Raw genomic sequence first — 17,566 nt, forward strand, 5'->3', positions numbered from 1 at the left:
TCTCTCCAGAATCCACTGACTGCTACTGTCTACCTTAGAGTCTCCCTCTGCCCAGTTATTCACCACCACCACTTGGTTGGAATAGTTGGTGAATTTGTTCTGTTCTCTGTCCTCTGCCATGTTACCAGGTGTCCTCTGGAGGCTCCAATGTACTGCCATATCCTCCATGTGCATTTGGATGTGCTGTCCTCTCTTTTTGTGTTTAGCATGTATACTATTTAAATACTTGAGCATGCAACATGTTGCCTGGCATGTAGCAGATACTTAATCACTGTTTCAATCCATGGATTTAATGAGTGATTATTAAGATGTTTGCAGATATGATCTTTTTGATAGTTTGTCTTTTCCCATTAGCCATTTATTTTCAGATCATTAAAAGGGGATTACTAGAGATCACCTAGAAAGAAAATATTAATTTTGGATAATAAGAATGAAAATGTTTAGAGAGGGCAACAAAGTGAGACATTTAAAAAGGCACTATGTAATATGAGATGTATAGCTAACTTTTGTGAGTGGGAGTGACATGTGGGGAGTGCAAAGGAATGAATGTATTAAAAGTGAGATCAAGAATAAAACATCAAAAATAGTTCCTATTAATACAGATGTCATCAATCTAATTATATACTAATGTATCAATCTTCTTTCTTGGTGAAAAATCTGCTATATCTGCCATATTTTTAGTTCTGATATCATGATGGGCTATCATTTCTGCCCCAAAGGTTCCTGTTCAAATGACATAGATATTGGAGAAAAAAATGGCCGACCATGGTGGGTTGATGTAAAGGGGGAGGCAGAGAGAGAGGGCCAAAAAGTGCCAGAAGAAGGAGCAAGTCTAGTTAAAAATAGTATAAACAGGTGTGCAAATGACATAGATATTAAAGTTCAAAGCTGTTCAATTTTCTAGATTGTGATGTATCTGAAAGTTGAGGTTATGGCTGTCTGTAGGTTTATTTCAGCACCGTCTTTAGGGTTATACTAACTTTTTTTTATCCCTTCTGTTTAGTCATACAGTTTATCAAGAAAGAAAATAGTGCATTACACCTGTTTTGATCAACGGAAAAGAGCAAATGCAGCATTTTTGATAGGTGCTTATGCGGTAAGTACTGTCTGCACAGCTATTTTCTATAATCAAATTATTTTCTGTAATGCTAACAATGGCAGATAAAATCCAAGCCACTTTCCCAGTAGGACTGTGAGATGATGGAGAGCCCTAGGGCTTGGGAGTTGATCTGGAATGACCAGAGCATCAGTCGGGTGTATAGTCTGTAGATTTTACTTTTTGGTAGTGAGTGAAAGAATCTTGGAAATGTGATCATGAGCTTGGACTCTGCACTTGTGTAGGCTTAATAAAAAGAACTCCTTGCCATGACTCTGCAAAGAAAAACTCTGTATATGTGTGTGTGTATGAAATAAATATTATGGAAGGTTTTTAAATGCAGGCGAGGTGTTCCTTTTTTGGGGAGAAGAGGAAATCCTATGCAGTCACAGGGAGGGATGATGGTGATGATGATGAACAATCCATTCATTCAAGCATATGCAGTTAAACTCTGCATATATTATAGTTTCCCTAATTACTAAAAAAGACTTACAGAAATAATTTTAATTCAAAATTTTGTTCCCTGTGAACACTAAAATTCCAGTGTGAATTATACATAGAATGAACGTTTCTGTAAAATTTCTATATGTGCAAGGGCTGGGCAAAAACTTAGAAGACAGAGCTGGTCAGGGCTAACAGGGACCTGCAACCTGTAATGGCTCTGCTAGGATGCATGTAACATCTAGGTGGGAATACACTGATTGAAAGAGAGCAAGCTATCATTTCTCCTCTTCTTTGGGGAGGGCTGGTGCTTCTCTGAAGCTGAAAAATCCTGCTGCCTGACCTTTCAAAGGCCTGTTCTGATTATTTTGGTGGGCAGAGCCTTCAGCTGTTAGACCTGACACTGTGCCAAGTCATCCTGAAAGTCAGGGGCAGGAAGCACAGTGGTGTTGGGAGGCTGTCGGTTACTGTGGGTGCAGGCTGGAAGGAGTGGCAGATAGACAGGCAGAGCATGGGCCAAAGCTTTGCTCTCCTGATGTAGTTGCAGGGAAGTTTTGGGCCATTGCTTGTGGTGGTTTTTTATCTTCGCCTGTGATCCACATGGTCCAGTATAAGGCAGAGTGTCTAAGAATCAGGAAGTTATGAGCTTTTCATTCTGAAGGAGCTCTGTGATGATGGTCAAACCACTTTAGCTCTCTTAGCTTTAGTTTCTTTACCTGTAGATAACAGGGTTTGTTGTAATGGCTCCTAAAGGTCTTCCAAGTTCTGAAGATGCTCAGCTTATTTGTAGGGACAGCCAAAGCCATTGCTTTAGTTTCCAGTGTGAAAAAAGAAAGCTGGCTATTGGTATGAGGTCCCGTGAAGTACAGTCAATTGAATCATCAGGTATGCTGGTTTTTCACTTTACATTGGTAATTACATTGGTAATTACTGATGCTTGACACTAAGATTAAAATATACTCATCTCTGGATCAAGTCATGAGAACAGTGTGTGTTTCCTGCAGGGTTTTGTGCTTCTTTGTGAGCCTGTTATTCATGGATCCTTTGTCACAAAGGATTGCCATCAGACAAGGATCATCTATCTGCTGCCCCTTGCCTGTCTTTCCTCTTCTATTCCTCCCTTGTCCCTCTTCTCCTTTCCTTTGCAGCACCTGTTCTTCCTGTTTTGTTGAGTGTGATCATTCATTTCGACCAGGCATCTGTAGAATTTTGAAAGAAAGTTTAGGTACATCAGTAAACATTGTGACAAAATATGTGTTTTGATGCTGAACTTTCCTCTCTGGCAACGAAGAGAATGGCTTGGTGGAGGAGGTCCTTAGAAAGCCTGGAGCCTGTCTTTTATGATTCTTGTATTGTCCCGGTCATTTCCCCGATTTGTTTCCTTTTCTAATGTAAGAAATATGCTCATTAAGAGAGCTTTAAAATTTTTTTATTTACTTTGTCTTCATTTACTTGAAAGAATGACTGAGAGAGAGAAGAGAGAGAGAGAGAGGGAGAGAAAGAGAGAGACTGACTGGCCTCTCATCCACTGATTTGCTTTTCAAACGCCTGTAAGTAAGCCAGAGCTGGGCCAGCATGAAGTCAGGAGCCAACATCTTGTTCTCCCATATGGATAACAGGTGGAATGAAGCTGAGTAGCTGGCACGTGGGAGTATGGGATGAGGATGTCTCCAGTGGTAGCTTAACTGTACCAAAATGCCTGCGTTTCCATGTCCCCTAAGAGAGCTTTCTGAAACAAACTTAATAAAATGGCACAAAAGATGCTGTTTCGGTTGCCTTCATTCCATACTGGAGTGCCTGGCTCAAGTTCTGGTTCTTCTACCTTTGATCCCGCTTCTAGCCAATGTGCACCTTGGGAAGCAGTAGGTGGTGGCTAAAGCACATGGGCCCAAGCTACCCAAGTGGAAGACCTGGATTTGAGTCTCTGGCTCCAGGTTTTGGTCTGATCCTGCACTTAATTGTAGGCATTTTGGGAGTGAACCACTGGGAGGATGATCCATCCTTCCTTCCTTCCTTCCATTCTTTCTTTATCCCCCTCTTTCTTTCAAATAAAATTAAATAAAGCATTTGATCAGAAAAAACTAACAACTGCAGTTTTTCCTTTAAGAGAATTTTATAGCTTTTGTTACATGTGTGCATTTAATTTTGACATAAGTCTTTTAAAAAGGTCATGAATTGTGGGTGTTATACATACATCTCAGATTTCATGGATGTTAGATTTCATGGTTGGATAGTCCAAACCTTAAGAAGGAATCTGGCTGTAAACAGCTGTTGGAACAGCCACGTAGACTACATGGAACACCTGATCAGGTGGGTGTGTTTTATCAGACAGGAGACCTCAGCCATGAATGTGTTTCTCATTTTAAGATTTGGAACCCATTATCTATATTAGGGGAATTGACTCATAAATATCTTGCAGTAAGGCAGGCCTTAATGTCAATAATATCATGGTATCCCAGTCTACTTTGAGGTTGGGTAACTGCCTGATTTATAGCTCTGTGTTATATATCCAAATGGTATCATATTTATTGTGATGGAACACAACTTTTTATTCCTTTCTCCTCAAACTGAATTGTCCCCTATTCAGTAAATGAACTATCATCAGTGACTTACTAAACCAAAAGATAGTAACTGCTTTGATTCTTTTGTTATTCCTTCCCTTTTTATACTCATGAGTTTGGTGAGCTCTACTTCCAAAATTTGAACTGGAATACTCTTTCCATCTTTTCTACTTATCTGGATTGTCACCACTGCTTCACATCTTTTTTTTTTTTAAATAAGACTTTTTCTTTTAAAAAGATTTATATTTATTGGAAAGGCAGATATATAGAGAGGAGGAGAGACAGAGAGGAAGATCTTCCATCCAATGATTCACCCTCCAAGTGACCACAACAGCTGGAGCTGAGCCAGTCCAAGCCTCTTCCTGGTCTCCCATGCTGGTGCAGGGTCCCAAGGCTTTGGGCTGTCCTCGACTGCTTTCTCAGGCCACAAGCAGGGAACTGGATGAGAAGCAGGGCTGCCGGGATTAGAACCGGCGCCCATACAGGATTCAAAGCGAGGACTTTAGCTGCTAGGCTGTTGTGCTGGGTCCTGCTTTAGATCTTGTTTCCTATCCTTACTTTCCTTTCATTCAGGGTATAATCTTTTAAGACTGTAAGTTAGAACATGTCATTCTGCCCGTTGATTGCTCACTGTTCTTGGCATCAGATTTATCATTCTTACAAGTACTGTTAAGAGTTTTTCCTGCCAGGCCTTAGGTCTATGAGTTAAGATAGTGGTTTAGATAAAGGTATACCACATTGGAGTACCTGGACTCAACTCCTGGATGTACCTCCTGATCCCAGCTTCCTGCTAATGCAGGCTCTCAGAGGCAACTGTGATGATCTGGGTCATTAGCTTGCTGCCACCACATGGGAAACCTGGATGCTGCTTCAGCTTTTGGGCTTGGCTCAATGCTGCTCACTGTGGGGTCTTGTAGAGTGAATCAACAGATGGGAGCTTTGTCTGTCTGTTTCTCCCTAATTAAAAAAAATAAATATGATGACTTGATTTTCTCCCTGTCTGCCTTTATGATCTCCTTTCTTAAGTACCATGCTGATCCGCTGTGAAATTTACACAGTTGTTTCTCCACAGATTCTTGATGTTTCTGTTCTTTGTGTTTGGAATTTCCTGACATCAGACCTTTGCGTGCCTGATTCCTCCTACTGTTCTTTTCTTAGAGAGGCTTTCTTTGGAGTCTGACCATGCCAATTAACACCCAAATCAATTGTTGTCTTTTGATGTTTTATTTATTATTATTATTATTTTTCACTTGAGATAGAAAATGAGAATTGGGAGAGAACTCCCATTGCTGCTTTGTTAACTAAAGGTTTGGAACGGCAGGAACTGTGCTGGGCTGAGAGTTGAGAACTCAATCCAGGTTTCCCATGTGGGTGGCAGGTCTCGAATTACTTGAGTCATCAGAGCTGCCTCCCAGGAGCTGACGGTGGGAATTGAACTGAATAGATCTCTTACGTGCAGTGTGGTGTCCCAACCAGCTGCTTGACAGCTGGACCAAAAGCCTGCTCTGTTTCATTTTCTTCATTACACTGTACTATTTGAAATCATACTGGCTGTGTATTATTATCTCTTTCCCACACTAGAAGGTAGGAACCTTAGCTACTTTGTTCATTGCTTGGCTTGAAGATGATAAAATATTTAACAAGCGGTGAGGCCCACACATTCCTTGTCAAACTGGTAGCAGACTGCCAAGCTGGGGCAGAGTCCTGGAGACTTGCTGTTGTAGTGAATCAGGGCAAAGTCTTGGGTGTGGCGTGAAAGGGGAGCCCAGTTGGGGGTGGGATATGGTCCTGGGGACAGCAGCTATTTACCAGTTGTTGTGGGATTATTTTAGTTTTTGAACACAGAATGTTAACTAAAAAGTGTGCCTGGAACATAGTAGGTGCTTCATGCTGAATGAATAACAGGATGATAAAATATGAAAGAAATTCTCAAACTGGTTATGTTGGACATAAAGTATAAGATGATGTCTTTCTTGTTACCAGAATATTTGCAGTAGTAACTGAGCCAACTGTGGTTTTCAGAAATAGAGACTCAAAGCAATAATCATCAACCATGGGTGTACCTGGTATGCAAACTTACATCATTACCTTGCTTCAAATTAAACTTTTTCCCATTTTTTATTGTGGCAAAATATACATCGTTAAAATGTGCTGCACTGGCCACTTCTAAGTGTGCAGTTAGAGGTGTTAAGTGCTTTCTGTTATGTTGTCAGCACCATCATGCCTGCTGTTTGAGTGTGACGTCTTGTGGTGAGCATGCCTGTTCACAGTCATGGCTGTACCTGTGGTTTCTCTATTCGGTGGTGACTTCATGTGTTCCCATTCCCTTGTCTGTAAGTGGATGAGAGTTTTTAGATTTTGTATCTCATAGAGCTGCTCAATAGGAAGCCCACAGAGCGGGGAGTTCTCTGAGAATGATGTTAAAACCAGGGTTGCTGCAAGGCTGTGGCTGCAGTTCACAGCCATACTGGTTGGATGGTGGACACCTATTCCAGGGAAGTCCCTGAGAGTGAAGGACATCTACTGTCCTTAAGCTGTCACGTGGTGGTCATTGAGATGCAGGGGTCAGATTTTAAAAAGTTAGCTTTGTCATAAACCTGCTTGCCTTCCAGAGTGACACTCAGTGCTGTTTTTTTTTTTTTTTAAATTTTTTTTATTAATTATTATGCATTATGTGACAGTTTCATAGGCTCTGGGAATCCCCCCACCCCTCCCCACGCCCCACTCAGTGCTGTTTTAGAGTGACAGAATTGAGGTCATCATAGCATCCAAAACACACTCATGAGTTTGAAGAAAATGGCTGAAAAATTAGTATGAATTGGATTCTTAAAGACTAAATCTTTGCTAATACTGGTCTTAATGTATCATTTTCAGTTTATTAGCCTATAACAATGGGGTCAAGGGGAATACAAATTAGGCTTTGATGATTGAAGAATTGGAAAATAATATGTGTGTGAAGTTGGTATTACTGAGCTTAAGAAATTGGGTTCAGAGTTAAAGAAGTAAGATTCTTGCCCCAGATACATAGAGTATGCTTAATGCCATATGTCATTGTGTTTTCTTTCATCCACCTGTTATGCCTTTGCTAAATGAGAGGTCTGCATTTTGGACTCATTGGGACTAGACTGAGTCAGATGCCATTGAGGATGGCAACGCTGAGGTTTGTAGTTTCTATCCATGACCGTGTCTACTTTTCAAGGCCTAAATAGGTGTCTTCCACAGCTGAATCTGCTACTAATTGCAAAGAAGCCATTCATTCTCCATCTGGGACTTTAGCAAATCCAGAGGTTTGGCTTTGAATCCATTGTTAATTGTATGTTTTGAGCAAGTTGTTTCACTTATCCAAAATCCTGTGCTTTTTTTCCCCTCTTTAAAACAAGGGTAATAATAGCCCATCTTTAGAGTGGCAGGTGAGGTCTGAAGGAGGATCATGTGTGATACTTAAAGGTGTCATTGGTCCATCCTGGTAGCCCTTCATATTGACGTGTGGCCTTCCAAAAAGTTGGCTGAAGCAGTCTCCTACTTCTTTTACCCCTTTCGTATTACATCCTTGGGGCTCCCCACCAAACTCTTCCCCTATTTTTGCTTATCTTCTTTCCTGGCCAACTCATTTTGTACTTCAATCCTTTCTTGGCTCCGTTACTCTAAGATGGTTGTTAATTTGACTATTGCTTAGCATAATCCATTGAAAGATGTATGAGTTTTATTCCCCTTCTCCTAAGATGGTATTTACAGTTTAAAGAAAGAATTTTTCTAATAAAATGGATTTCTCATTTGTGAGACATGTAGTCAGATATATCTTAGATCAGTGAATATTTATTTAGTGTGTATGACTCCATGCTTAGCACTATGTTGGGCTCTGAGGAATAACAAAGAATACCTACTTTAAAATGAGTGACAGACGTTGGGCCCACCTATGAGGTGGATGCTGGGTCCATGAGCCCCAGTGGTGGAGGGTCGGGCAGGGCCCGGGTCACCTGGCCCAGGTCCTTGGACCCACCTGTGCAGTGGATACTGAGTCCATGAGCCCAGGGAACAGAGGTCTGATGGAACCCAGGTTGCCTGGCCCGGGTCCATAGGTCCATCTGTGAGAACTGGTCCTCCTCAGTGTAAAGGATGGAGTGGTGGATGGCAGGCCTTGGTGTACAAAGAGGACATGGTAGCTCATTGGGTCCTGCAGAGGACATCTGGTACCACAGCAGAGAATGGAGAACAGAATATTTTGGACAACTACCCCAATCAAATGATGACAGCAAATATCTTGGCGATTGGAGACACTAAGGTCGACTGTGTCAGCTGATGAACAGTGGAAGGGTTTCCTCATTCATAGATTGGTGAGATTGACAGCATTTCAGAACTATTGCATTCACCTGGGCAGAACCCTCAGAGGATCTGCCACATCGGGACCATGGGGTTGAGAGTGGGTGGCTTGGTACTGGGGTGGTTGGGAGGCTGGGTACAATTCTCCCCTTATCTCTCCCCCCCTCTAGAAATGGGAAGAAAAAATAGAAAGTTTGGAAATAATGATCACACCCACTTTTCCCTAACCCTGGATCCTTCCCACCCTGATCACCTATGTAAACATCATCTAAAATTTAAAAGAAAAAAAAGATTGGCAGGTGAACAAAAATTAAGTATGCAAAAATATGGACTAAGTGCCAAATTTCCACTAGTATGAATTTATTCAACATATATTTAAGAAGATTATCTACTTATATATGTTTATTTGAAAGGCAGAGAGACAGAGGGCATTCTACTCAGCAGTTTATTCCCCAAACATCTACAAGTGCCAGGTCTGGGCCAGGTGGAATCAGGAGCCCAGAACTCTTGCTGTGCTTTCCACGCAGGTGGTGGGACCCTCCGGACTCCACGCAGGTGGTGGCCCCTCCGGACTCCATGCAGGTGGTGGGACCCCCAGGACTTATGCCATTGCCTGCTATCTCCTGAGGTACACATCTGCAGGAATCTGGAAATGGAGCTGGAACTGGGACTTGAACCCAGGCATTTCCAATATAGGATGGGGGTATCTTGAGTGACACTGTAATAGAGATGCCAAATTCCTCCTTAACTGACTTTTTTTGAGGCATGATCGTGCCAGTGTTGTTTCAGGAGTTGCAGGTACTCAGGGAATGACTGACTCCCTTGCCTTCTGCTGTGGGCTGCCGGAGAAAGGAGGATGACCAGCCCCAGCAGGTCAGCTTACATGCATGAAGCTGAGTTTTTTGGGAGTGGAAATTGAGAAGGTTATTTATGTTATAAACATCTAGTTTGAGATAATTTTGTGAGCAGGAAGTTGTCTCTTTTTTTCTCCTGAAAATTAAAAAAATTAACAAGAGGCGCATAGCATGTTTTAGAGGAATAATAGGAACATTCTCCTGCAGTTCTGTCTCTCAAACTTGAACCACAGTGTTTGTGCAAGTTTAGTCGCATTGTGATTGTGTGAGCCTTTTTTCACTTAGCTTACTTATGTTTTGCTACTTTGCTACTTCAGATGACCAATGAGTAGTCTGTGTAGAGAGTGTACTATTGTATCTATTGTATATATATGTTAAAATAAAATATCATATTAAAATATATTTTGTATACATTTTGAAAGTATAGATTCCTCTCAAAATTTCTTGTAAAGTGGCAGACTTTTTTCTACTTTATCTAGTTCCTTTTACAGATTTTTGTCTTTAAACTGCCAGAAGGAGGACTTCAAAAGATGAGCAGTTTAAAGCTTTTGGAGCATATTGATATATCCAGTTAGTTCATACTAAATTTGCTATCATGTGGAATCTCCAGTGTCATGCTCCTTTGCATATTGAATGTGAACACTAGAGTTTTACAGATTTAAAGGGAGAAAACTGCTCTTATTTTTTGATGAATTATTTTTTTCCTTTCTGCAGCTGATACTTCTGGTAGTTTCATTTCTAGGTTCGCTTTTTGAAGAGCTCATGTTTTTAAATTTGTTTCCTGTATTTGGACCACTGAAGAGTCGAAAAGTGGCTTCAAACTTTTTTTTTTTTTACGAAAGAAGCCACTTCCTTGTGTCTAACTTGTTATTAATAGACACAGATGATTAAAGTCCCACCCATCGGTCTGAGCTTCTGTAACACGGTGGGACGTCTGTGGCTCTTGAGCCTCGTGACTCGTCAAAATACTGTGATGATAAACACTCCTGTGTACCTGAATACAAAGATGGCAGATTAGATACCCTGCTAGCCAACCCGTTGATTGCTCAACATGAGGGGCTGTTCTGAACTATATTCGGAACAGCATCACTCACAAGCAGTTTGTGTGGAAAGTGATGCCTGTGAATTTATTCTGGTTTTTATTATTTGGATGAAGCACATTAGTTTTCATTTTTTCCCCCTAACTCCCAACTCACCCATGAATAGTGATTTCAGAACTGCTTTGTCATTAAGAAAGAATAAACAGCTTTCATTTAAAGTAAAAGTAAAATGACGACAACTGGGTCAAAATAATAAAAGCATGTGCTTTATAAATATGTGTTAAAACAGATGTTTGGCTACTTACGTTCTGTGCCCCTTTGTGGTGACTTCTTGGTAAACTGGGAAAGGAAGGGAGGAGTAGCACATGGCCAGGGCAGGGCAGTTTCCTGTTGTAGTTCCTTCCTTTTATAGTTTGATGGACAAGAACCCTCATGTGATATTGCCTGTGTAAATGGGCCAGACAACTTTTTATGCTTGTAGGCTTGTATTTTTGATGGCTTTGAAACAGGTGGGTCTCTCTCAGATCATGTCAACATTGTCAGTTTCAGGCTCGTTGGGATCGGGAGTTCTGCTGGCCTTCTCCGTGGAGCAACATCAGTTCTTAGTCACCTCTGCTTGTGTTTCTTTTAGCTGTGGACTAGGAGGTTAACTGTATGCCTTTCATTTGTGGAAGGGGTCTCAAATTTCTCTGCTTATATCTTTTCCTCTTTTTTCATTCTTTTTCCTTTTTGGCATTCATATATCATACTTTGTGCTATAAATAAGATTTCAAATTTATATACAATCACATATGCAATATATTTAACATTATGTATTGGTACTTAGTACTGCATGTGTTTTCAGTAATTTACTCACACATTTCTGAATCTTATTAGTAGACTTGGATTGACATTTAATTTCTGTTTAAAAATTTTATTTATTGGGGCTGGTGTAGTGGTACAGTGGGTTAAGCTGCAGCCTGGAATTCTGGCATCTTGTGTGAGTGCTGAATCAAGTCCTGACTGATTTAATTCTGGTACTATGTGCCCAAGTCCTTGGGCCTCTGCCATGTACCTGGGAGACTGGATCGAGTCATTTAAAGCTGGAGTGCTTAAAGTTGAAGTCAATGTTAACTGTAAATATAACAGCAAGAATCAGTGCTTTGAGGCATTATTTTTAAAGTCACTGATCAAAATAAGGTGTTTCATATAGAGCTGAGATGGGCTTTATTCCAGATGCAAACATTTGAGATTAGTATTACGAGTGATAGTCTTAATTCTAGTGCCAACTTTGTTTCTATTTTTGTTTATTCATAAACGTGGTTACCAGTAAATGTAGGAAATTTTAAAAACAATTGCTCTTACAAATCTTAGGGTTATCTTTGGTAGTAAATAATTCAAATGATTAAAAGGAGAGTCAGAAAAATTAATAAAAAATTGAGAAGCAGAGACACACAGAGAGGGATGAGACAGAGCCTCCACCTGCTGAGTCACTCCCTAAATGCCTGTAATAACTGGAGCTAGAATGGGCAGAAGCCAGGAGCCAGGAACTCATTCCATGTCTCCTATTTGAGTGTCAGGAACCAAATTGCCCAAACCACTAGTGCCGCCTCCTATGTTCTGTATCAGTAGGGATCTGGAACCAGGAACCAGAGCTGGAAATTGAAGCTGAGTATTAAAAGATTTATTTATTTTCACTGGAAAGTCAGATATACAGAGAGGAGGAGAGACCAAGAGGAAGATCTTCCATCTGCTGAATCACTCCCCAAGTAGATGCAACAGCTGGAGCTGAACCAATCTGAAGCCAGGAGCCAGGAGTCTCATCCTGGGTCTCCCATGTGGGTGCAGGGTCCCAAAGCTCTTGGCCATCCTTGACTGCTTTTTTAGGCCACATGCAGGGAGCTGGATGAGAGGTGGGGCTGCCATGACGTGAACTGACACCCAAATGGGATCCCAGTGCATGCAAGGTGAGGGCTTTAGCCACTAGGCTACTGTGTCAGTGCCCTGATTTTATTTTATTTTAATGGAAAAAGCAGATTTATGGAGGGAATGAGAGACAGAAGGTCTTCTGAATTTTTTAACCAGAATTGAATCTTTAGAGCTTTTAACAGTGTGCCTTCATTACAGAAAACAACCAGAATAGAGGCACCCCAATTCTGAAGACATGTGTTTTCAGAGTGTGACTTGAAATGTATTTGCCATATGTGATATAAAACATGTCCTATATGCGTTGGACATCTCTTGGCATTTACTTGATTTGGGGCCATTGCTGTTCAGATTCATGCAAATACCTGGACAGAGCAGGCTCACGTTGAGACATCACCTAAGTGCATACTACAAGCTTCCTAATCCATGAGATGTTTACTAGAAAACACACATGCAGAAGCGAGATGTAGTCCTGCCAAAATTTATGCAAAATGAGGTTATTTGACTGCCCAATGTTTGCACCTTGATGAAACTTGATACTGAATGCATTTGGTTGTGTTAACTGTTTTTATCTCAGTTTAAAAATAAATATATATTGGGTCTGGTGCCGTGGTGAAGCAGCTTAAGCTACCATCTGCAGTGTCAGCATCCTATATAGGCACCAGTTCAAGTTCCAGCTTCCCTATTTCCAATTCACTTCCCTGCTAATGTGCCTAGAAAAGCAGTGGAAGATGGCCCAAGTACTTGGGTCCCAGCAACGCAGGTGGGAGACCTGGAGGAAGCTCTTGGCTTTGGATTGGCTCCTGGTTCCGGTTTGCTCCAGCTCTGGCCGTTGAAGCCATTTGGGGAGTGCACCAGCAAATGGGAGATCTCTCTCTCCCTCTCCTGATTTTCAAATAAATAAATATCAAAAAACCCATATTAGTGAAAAATAAACCCACTTTTGCAGTATCACTGAATTTGACCCCCAGGAAGCTGGCAGGAAGAATTCCTGCCAGGGACTTGCTCCTGTTTCACTCGCAGAACCTGAGCCTTGAGAGGTTGTCTGAGATCTGACCCAGTTAGTGGAGACAGACTAGAATTCAGAGTCTCAAGTTCTCAGGTGGAAGCTTTCTGCGTTCTCAGGGGAGTGCCTGAGCAGGGCTAGTCTTGGGGTAGCGTACTGTCACTAAGCCCTACAAGTCTGCAGAAGTGTGAAACAGCCCATAGTGTGGACGGGTAGGATGCTCCGGTTGGACAGCAGTGTTACTCTAGTCCCTCAGATACACCAGTCACACCCTTTCTTTTCCAGGGAGCGTTTGTAAGATTTTGATTCTGGCTAATGGGCTAGCATCTTTCGAATACCTTTTTGTAGCAGTCAGGTGCAGTGGTAACTCTTCTCATGCTTTCTTTGGGGATGTCCTCAGAAGTCTTAGGGTAGGTCCAAGTGTGCAGAGAGATGGAGAATAGCAGGACTAAGGCATGGCTTGAGGTGAATTATGCTGCTATGTTGGGACAGAAGTTTCAATATTTTTCATTATAATCTACACTTGATCTTAGCCAAAAGGCCGAGAAGCGATTTTTTCATTATAATCTACAAGATGAAACCCATTTTACTTTGTAACTTAGTGCACACATACACACAACATGGATCTTTCATATAATCAAAAGGTTTTCAAAACAATTCTTATTGCATATTTTTAAGCCTACTAATATTTTATAATCTGGTCTACATTATTAACAAAATTGTCTTCACTCATTAGATTGATTTTGCAATTCATTAATGGGTTGTGATGCACAGTTTTAAAAATTGCTCTTGGGGAATCTACTTACTGGATCCAAAAGTTGCTTACACATTTTCTAGGGCATTGAATTTGACACTGAATGTGCGCATGACTGGTGGTTCCAGTGTAGTCTATAATTGCCATCAGTCTTCATTTAACATGAACACTTTAAGAAAATGCCTCAGGGGTCCATATCTTCATAGCAGGATGCACAACTGGCCGCAGACGCTAAAAATTTAGTTGGTACTTGAGTCTTAGGCACAGGTGAATTTGTAAAATGATTTATCTTATTTTGATCTAAATGATTATGTTACCCTCAAATTCCTCCTATAGCTCCTCTTTCTTCCTGGCCACACAAATGTGCATTTTTGTGATTGAAGACAGCCCCAAATAAGGAAAGCCTGTGCTTCGGTCAGCACAGGGGCCCTGAAGAACTCCACAGGGGACTCCGTTTCTAAGTTTGGCCTGACGAATTATGTAATGCCCTGTCACCTTACCACAGAGAACCTTACAACTTAGCTAAGTTTTTTGCTTGCATATTTTTAAACTATGTTCATTTTACTTCAAGATATTTTTCTATCTGATCTAATGATCCCTTATGGAAAGGGAATTGATATATTAAAGGCCCTCTCCATAACTTGCTCTTGCGAAGTTTTAAATGGAGGAGGAGCTAACCTTGTCACTGTGTCTTTCTGAATTATATTTCTTACTCTTTTGACTCGTCCTTGCTTCCTCTGTTCCTGCCTTCCACCACCCCACCTTAGTAAGCTTTTGTAGAGCCTTTGAGTTTTCATTATGGAAGTTCAAGGATTTAATTGATGAGCATCTAAAGCCAGGGGTCTGGTTAGACAACCAGTTGACAGGTACTAAAAGTACACCAGAGGACTGGGATGGTATAACCTCAGTGTCAAAGAAATATTTGGATAGCTGCAGCACCTCAAAGAATGATTTAATAGGGAGGCGAATAACATGCGTGCTTCACAGTTTCAAATTAATGAGCAGACAGAGGAGCCTTTATGTGTGAATATCCGCACTGTGGACTGACTCACAGTCCCAATGCTTTTGAGAGCGGGTATGTGAGTCATTTTGTAGGCCTTGCTTTGGGAAATTTCTCAGTTAATTAAAAAAAATAATCCGTTTCTCAGATAAACTTTCCCTGATGTTTTCTCTCTAATTAGTTTGCCTATACCATGCTGTCTTCCTACTCCCAGCTGTTCACTTCATCATTTTCTTATGACTTGACCCAGAATAGAATAACGCTTGCTTATAGCCTTTCTCACCTTGTCTTGCAATCAGTTGTGCATAACAAAGTACTACAGTGAGCTCCTGGCAACTGCTTGCTCTGCAATCTTTCTCCTATTAGAATGTGCTTTTTGAGTAAAAGAATGTCTTAACTCACATTGCTGTCCCAGTGCCCTATATAGTGCTTATCTCTGCTGTTTTGTTTAAGACTTATTTATTTATCTGAAAGGCAAAGTTACAGAGTTAAAGAGAGTGAGAGAAAGAGGGGAAAAGAGAGAGAGAAAGATGTCTTCAGTCTGCTGGCTCTCAAGTGCCAGGACTGAGCTGGACTGAAGCCAGGAACTTGAGACTCCAATTGGGTCTCACAGTGGGTAGCAGGGGTCTGAGTACTTGAGTCATCTACTGCTTTCCCAGGCACATTGACAGGGAACTGGGCTGAAAGTGGAGCATCCAGGAATCTCCTATTAGATGGCAGTGCTGAAGGAGGTAGCTTAACCTGCTGTGCCATGGTGCTGGCCCCTTTCTGCTGTATTCTGGATTGAAAAAATGAAGAAAATGGCAAACAGCCCTGGAGGGAATTTAGATTTGCCGTGGTAATTGAAATCAGGTTAAGATGTAAGAAATAATGCAGATGGACTTCAAGCTTAGAGTCACTATTATACAGCAGTAGGCCACTCTTCCGCATGTTTTTATTTCTTGTAGTTCCAGTTACACACAGTAAGTCCTGCTTCACAAATGTTAGGTGGAAAATTCCAGTAATGAGCAATCCCTAAATTTTGAATTGTATGTAATTTTTTCTAGAGACACATTTGTGAAATATAATGGAAATAATGACAAACGGGGTCAACATTTTAAAAATTTCTTAAATCATTTAGTTTTCCTGTCTGTATGTCATCTATAGAAATTAAAAAGATATCAGGACTTTTAGGATATCCTGGCATTAGGTCTGTGCTATCAATAGAACATAGTTAAAAATATATTAGATATTATATTTTGTATATGATTACTGACTGATGAAAATATCTTACTTCTGAATTCATGGAAGAGGAAGTCCTTGTACTACTATTAAATGTTTTTGAAATTTATCCAGATGAGTATCTTAGGAATTCCTCTTTTTAACGCCATTGTGCTTTTTTTTGAAAAGGTCACATTGGTTGAGCTGGTCCTTGGGCTAGGACCCTCATGTTGAGATTGAGTGTCTCTGCCTTTTACCTGTCTACCCTCTTTGGGACAGGTGTGAGCAGTCCAAAGGCTAGGCTGCCTTGTGCAGAGCTGACTGCTAAAGGGGAGCTAGCTGTACACAGTGATTTGTCATCGGGTTAAAGAAGCAGACACACATGAGGGAGGTGCACTTCTTGCCTGCCTATCCCACACCTCACTGTCCTCACTGTGCTAGGAGACCCAGAGGAGTGAAAGGACTTGCCACAGGAGGTACAAGTGGCGTGTTCCAGCCTCCATCCTCAGTGCCTTGGCAGTCCTTAGTTTACTTTTTTTTTTTTTACATTTTATTGTTGTTATTATCATTTTATGATACAGTTCCATAGGCTCCTGGCATTTCCCTTATCCCAGCCCCAATTCCGCCCCCCCCCCACCTAGTTCCTCTATATCATTACTACCATATAGTTCTTCATACACAGTCATGGCAGTCCTTAGTTTACATGGCCATCATCCCAGTACCACCGTGGTGTGCTGTTAAAGTTACCACATCTTTTGTCTTCTGCTCTGTGCGCCTCTCTGTCTCCATTTTGGTTTTCCCTGTGTCTTCCCCTCTCCCTTTCTTCCTCTGTTCTCATCACTTCTCTTCCTCTAGCTTTGCTTTTCCTTCTTCCACCTCCTTTCTTAATTAGCTCATCTAGCAAATAGGACTGGTATCATTGGAGCTTTTTAGTCACTCCTAACAAAAACTGGCCCTGAGGTACTGAAGCTCATAACTTAATCGTCAGTTTCCTGGCAACTTAGACAGAAGGGGCAAAGTGGAGAGTTACATAGTCTTTCCTGTTAAGAACATCCACTATTTAATGCGATATAATCCTTTCTTCTATCTTTTTAGCAGTTTCATTTGTTTGTTCTTTCATTGAACAAATATTTCTTGAGCACACCTGTGCCAGATATGTTGGTGGTGCAAGGGTATAGCAATGAACCAGACTGAGAAAATCTCTGTTCTCATAGACAGACGGAAGGCAATTACTTCTTGGCCAGGTGTGACATGCTGGTAATTGGCTGCCTCTTTCTTATAGGAAGTCCAGAGAAGTTTTAAGTGGGTGGTGAGAGTTATAGTGATAAAGAGGAAGAACATTAGAGGTAGAGAGAATAGCACGTGCAAAGGGTTTAGACTGGGAACACA

At 41.1% G+C, this 17,566-nt stretch overlaps 1 protein-coding gene across 3 annotated transcripts in view; it reads left to right on the forward strand.

Moving 5' to 3' along the window:
• Positions 1 to 17,566, forward strand: part of CDC14A (cell division cycle 14A) — a 178,175-nt gene that overhangs the window by 40,321 nt on the left and 120,288 nt on the right. For all 3 annotated transcript variants that reach the window (XM_058659654.1, XM_058659647.1, XM_036494656.2), the window contains exon 4: positions 1,004 to 1,096. In XM_058659654.1, coding sequence (XP_058515637.1) covers positions 1,004 to 1,096 — 93 coding nt within the window. The remainder of the gene's footprint in view (positions 1 to 1,003; positions 1,097 to 17,566) is intronic.

The sequence above is a fragment of the Ochotona princeps genome, chromosome 2 (genome assembly GCF_030435755.1).
Source record: "Ochotona princeps isolate mOchPri1 chromosome 2, mOchPri1.hap1, whole genome shotgun sequence".
In the NCBI taxonomy this organism is placed as follows: domain Eukaryota; kingdom Metazoa; phylum Chordata; class Mammalia; order Lagomorpha; family Ochotonidae; genus Ochotona; species Ochotona princeps.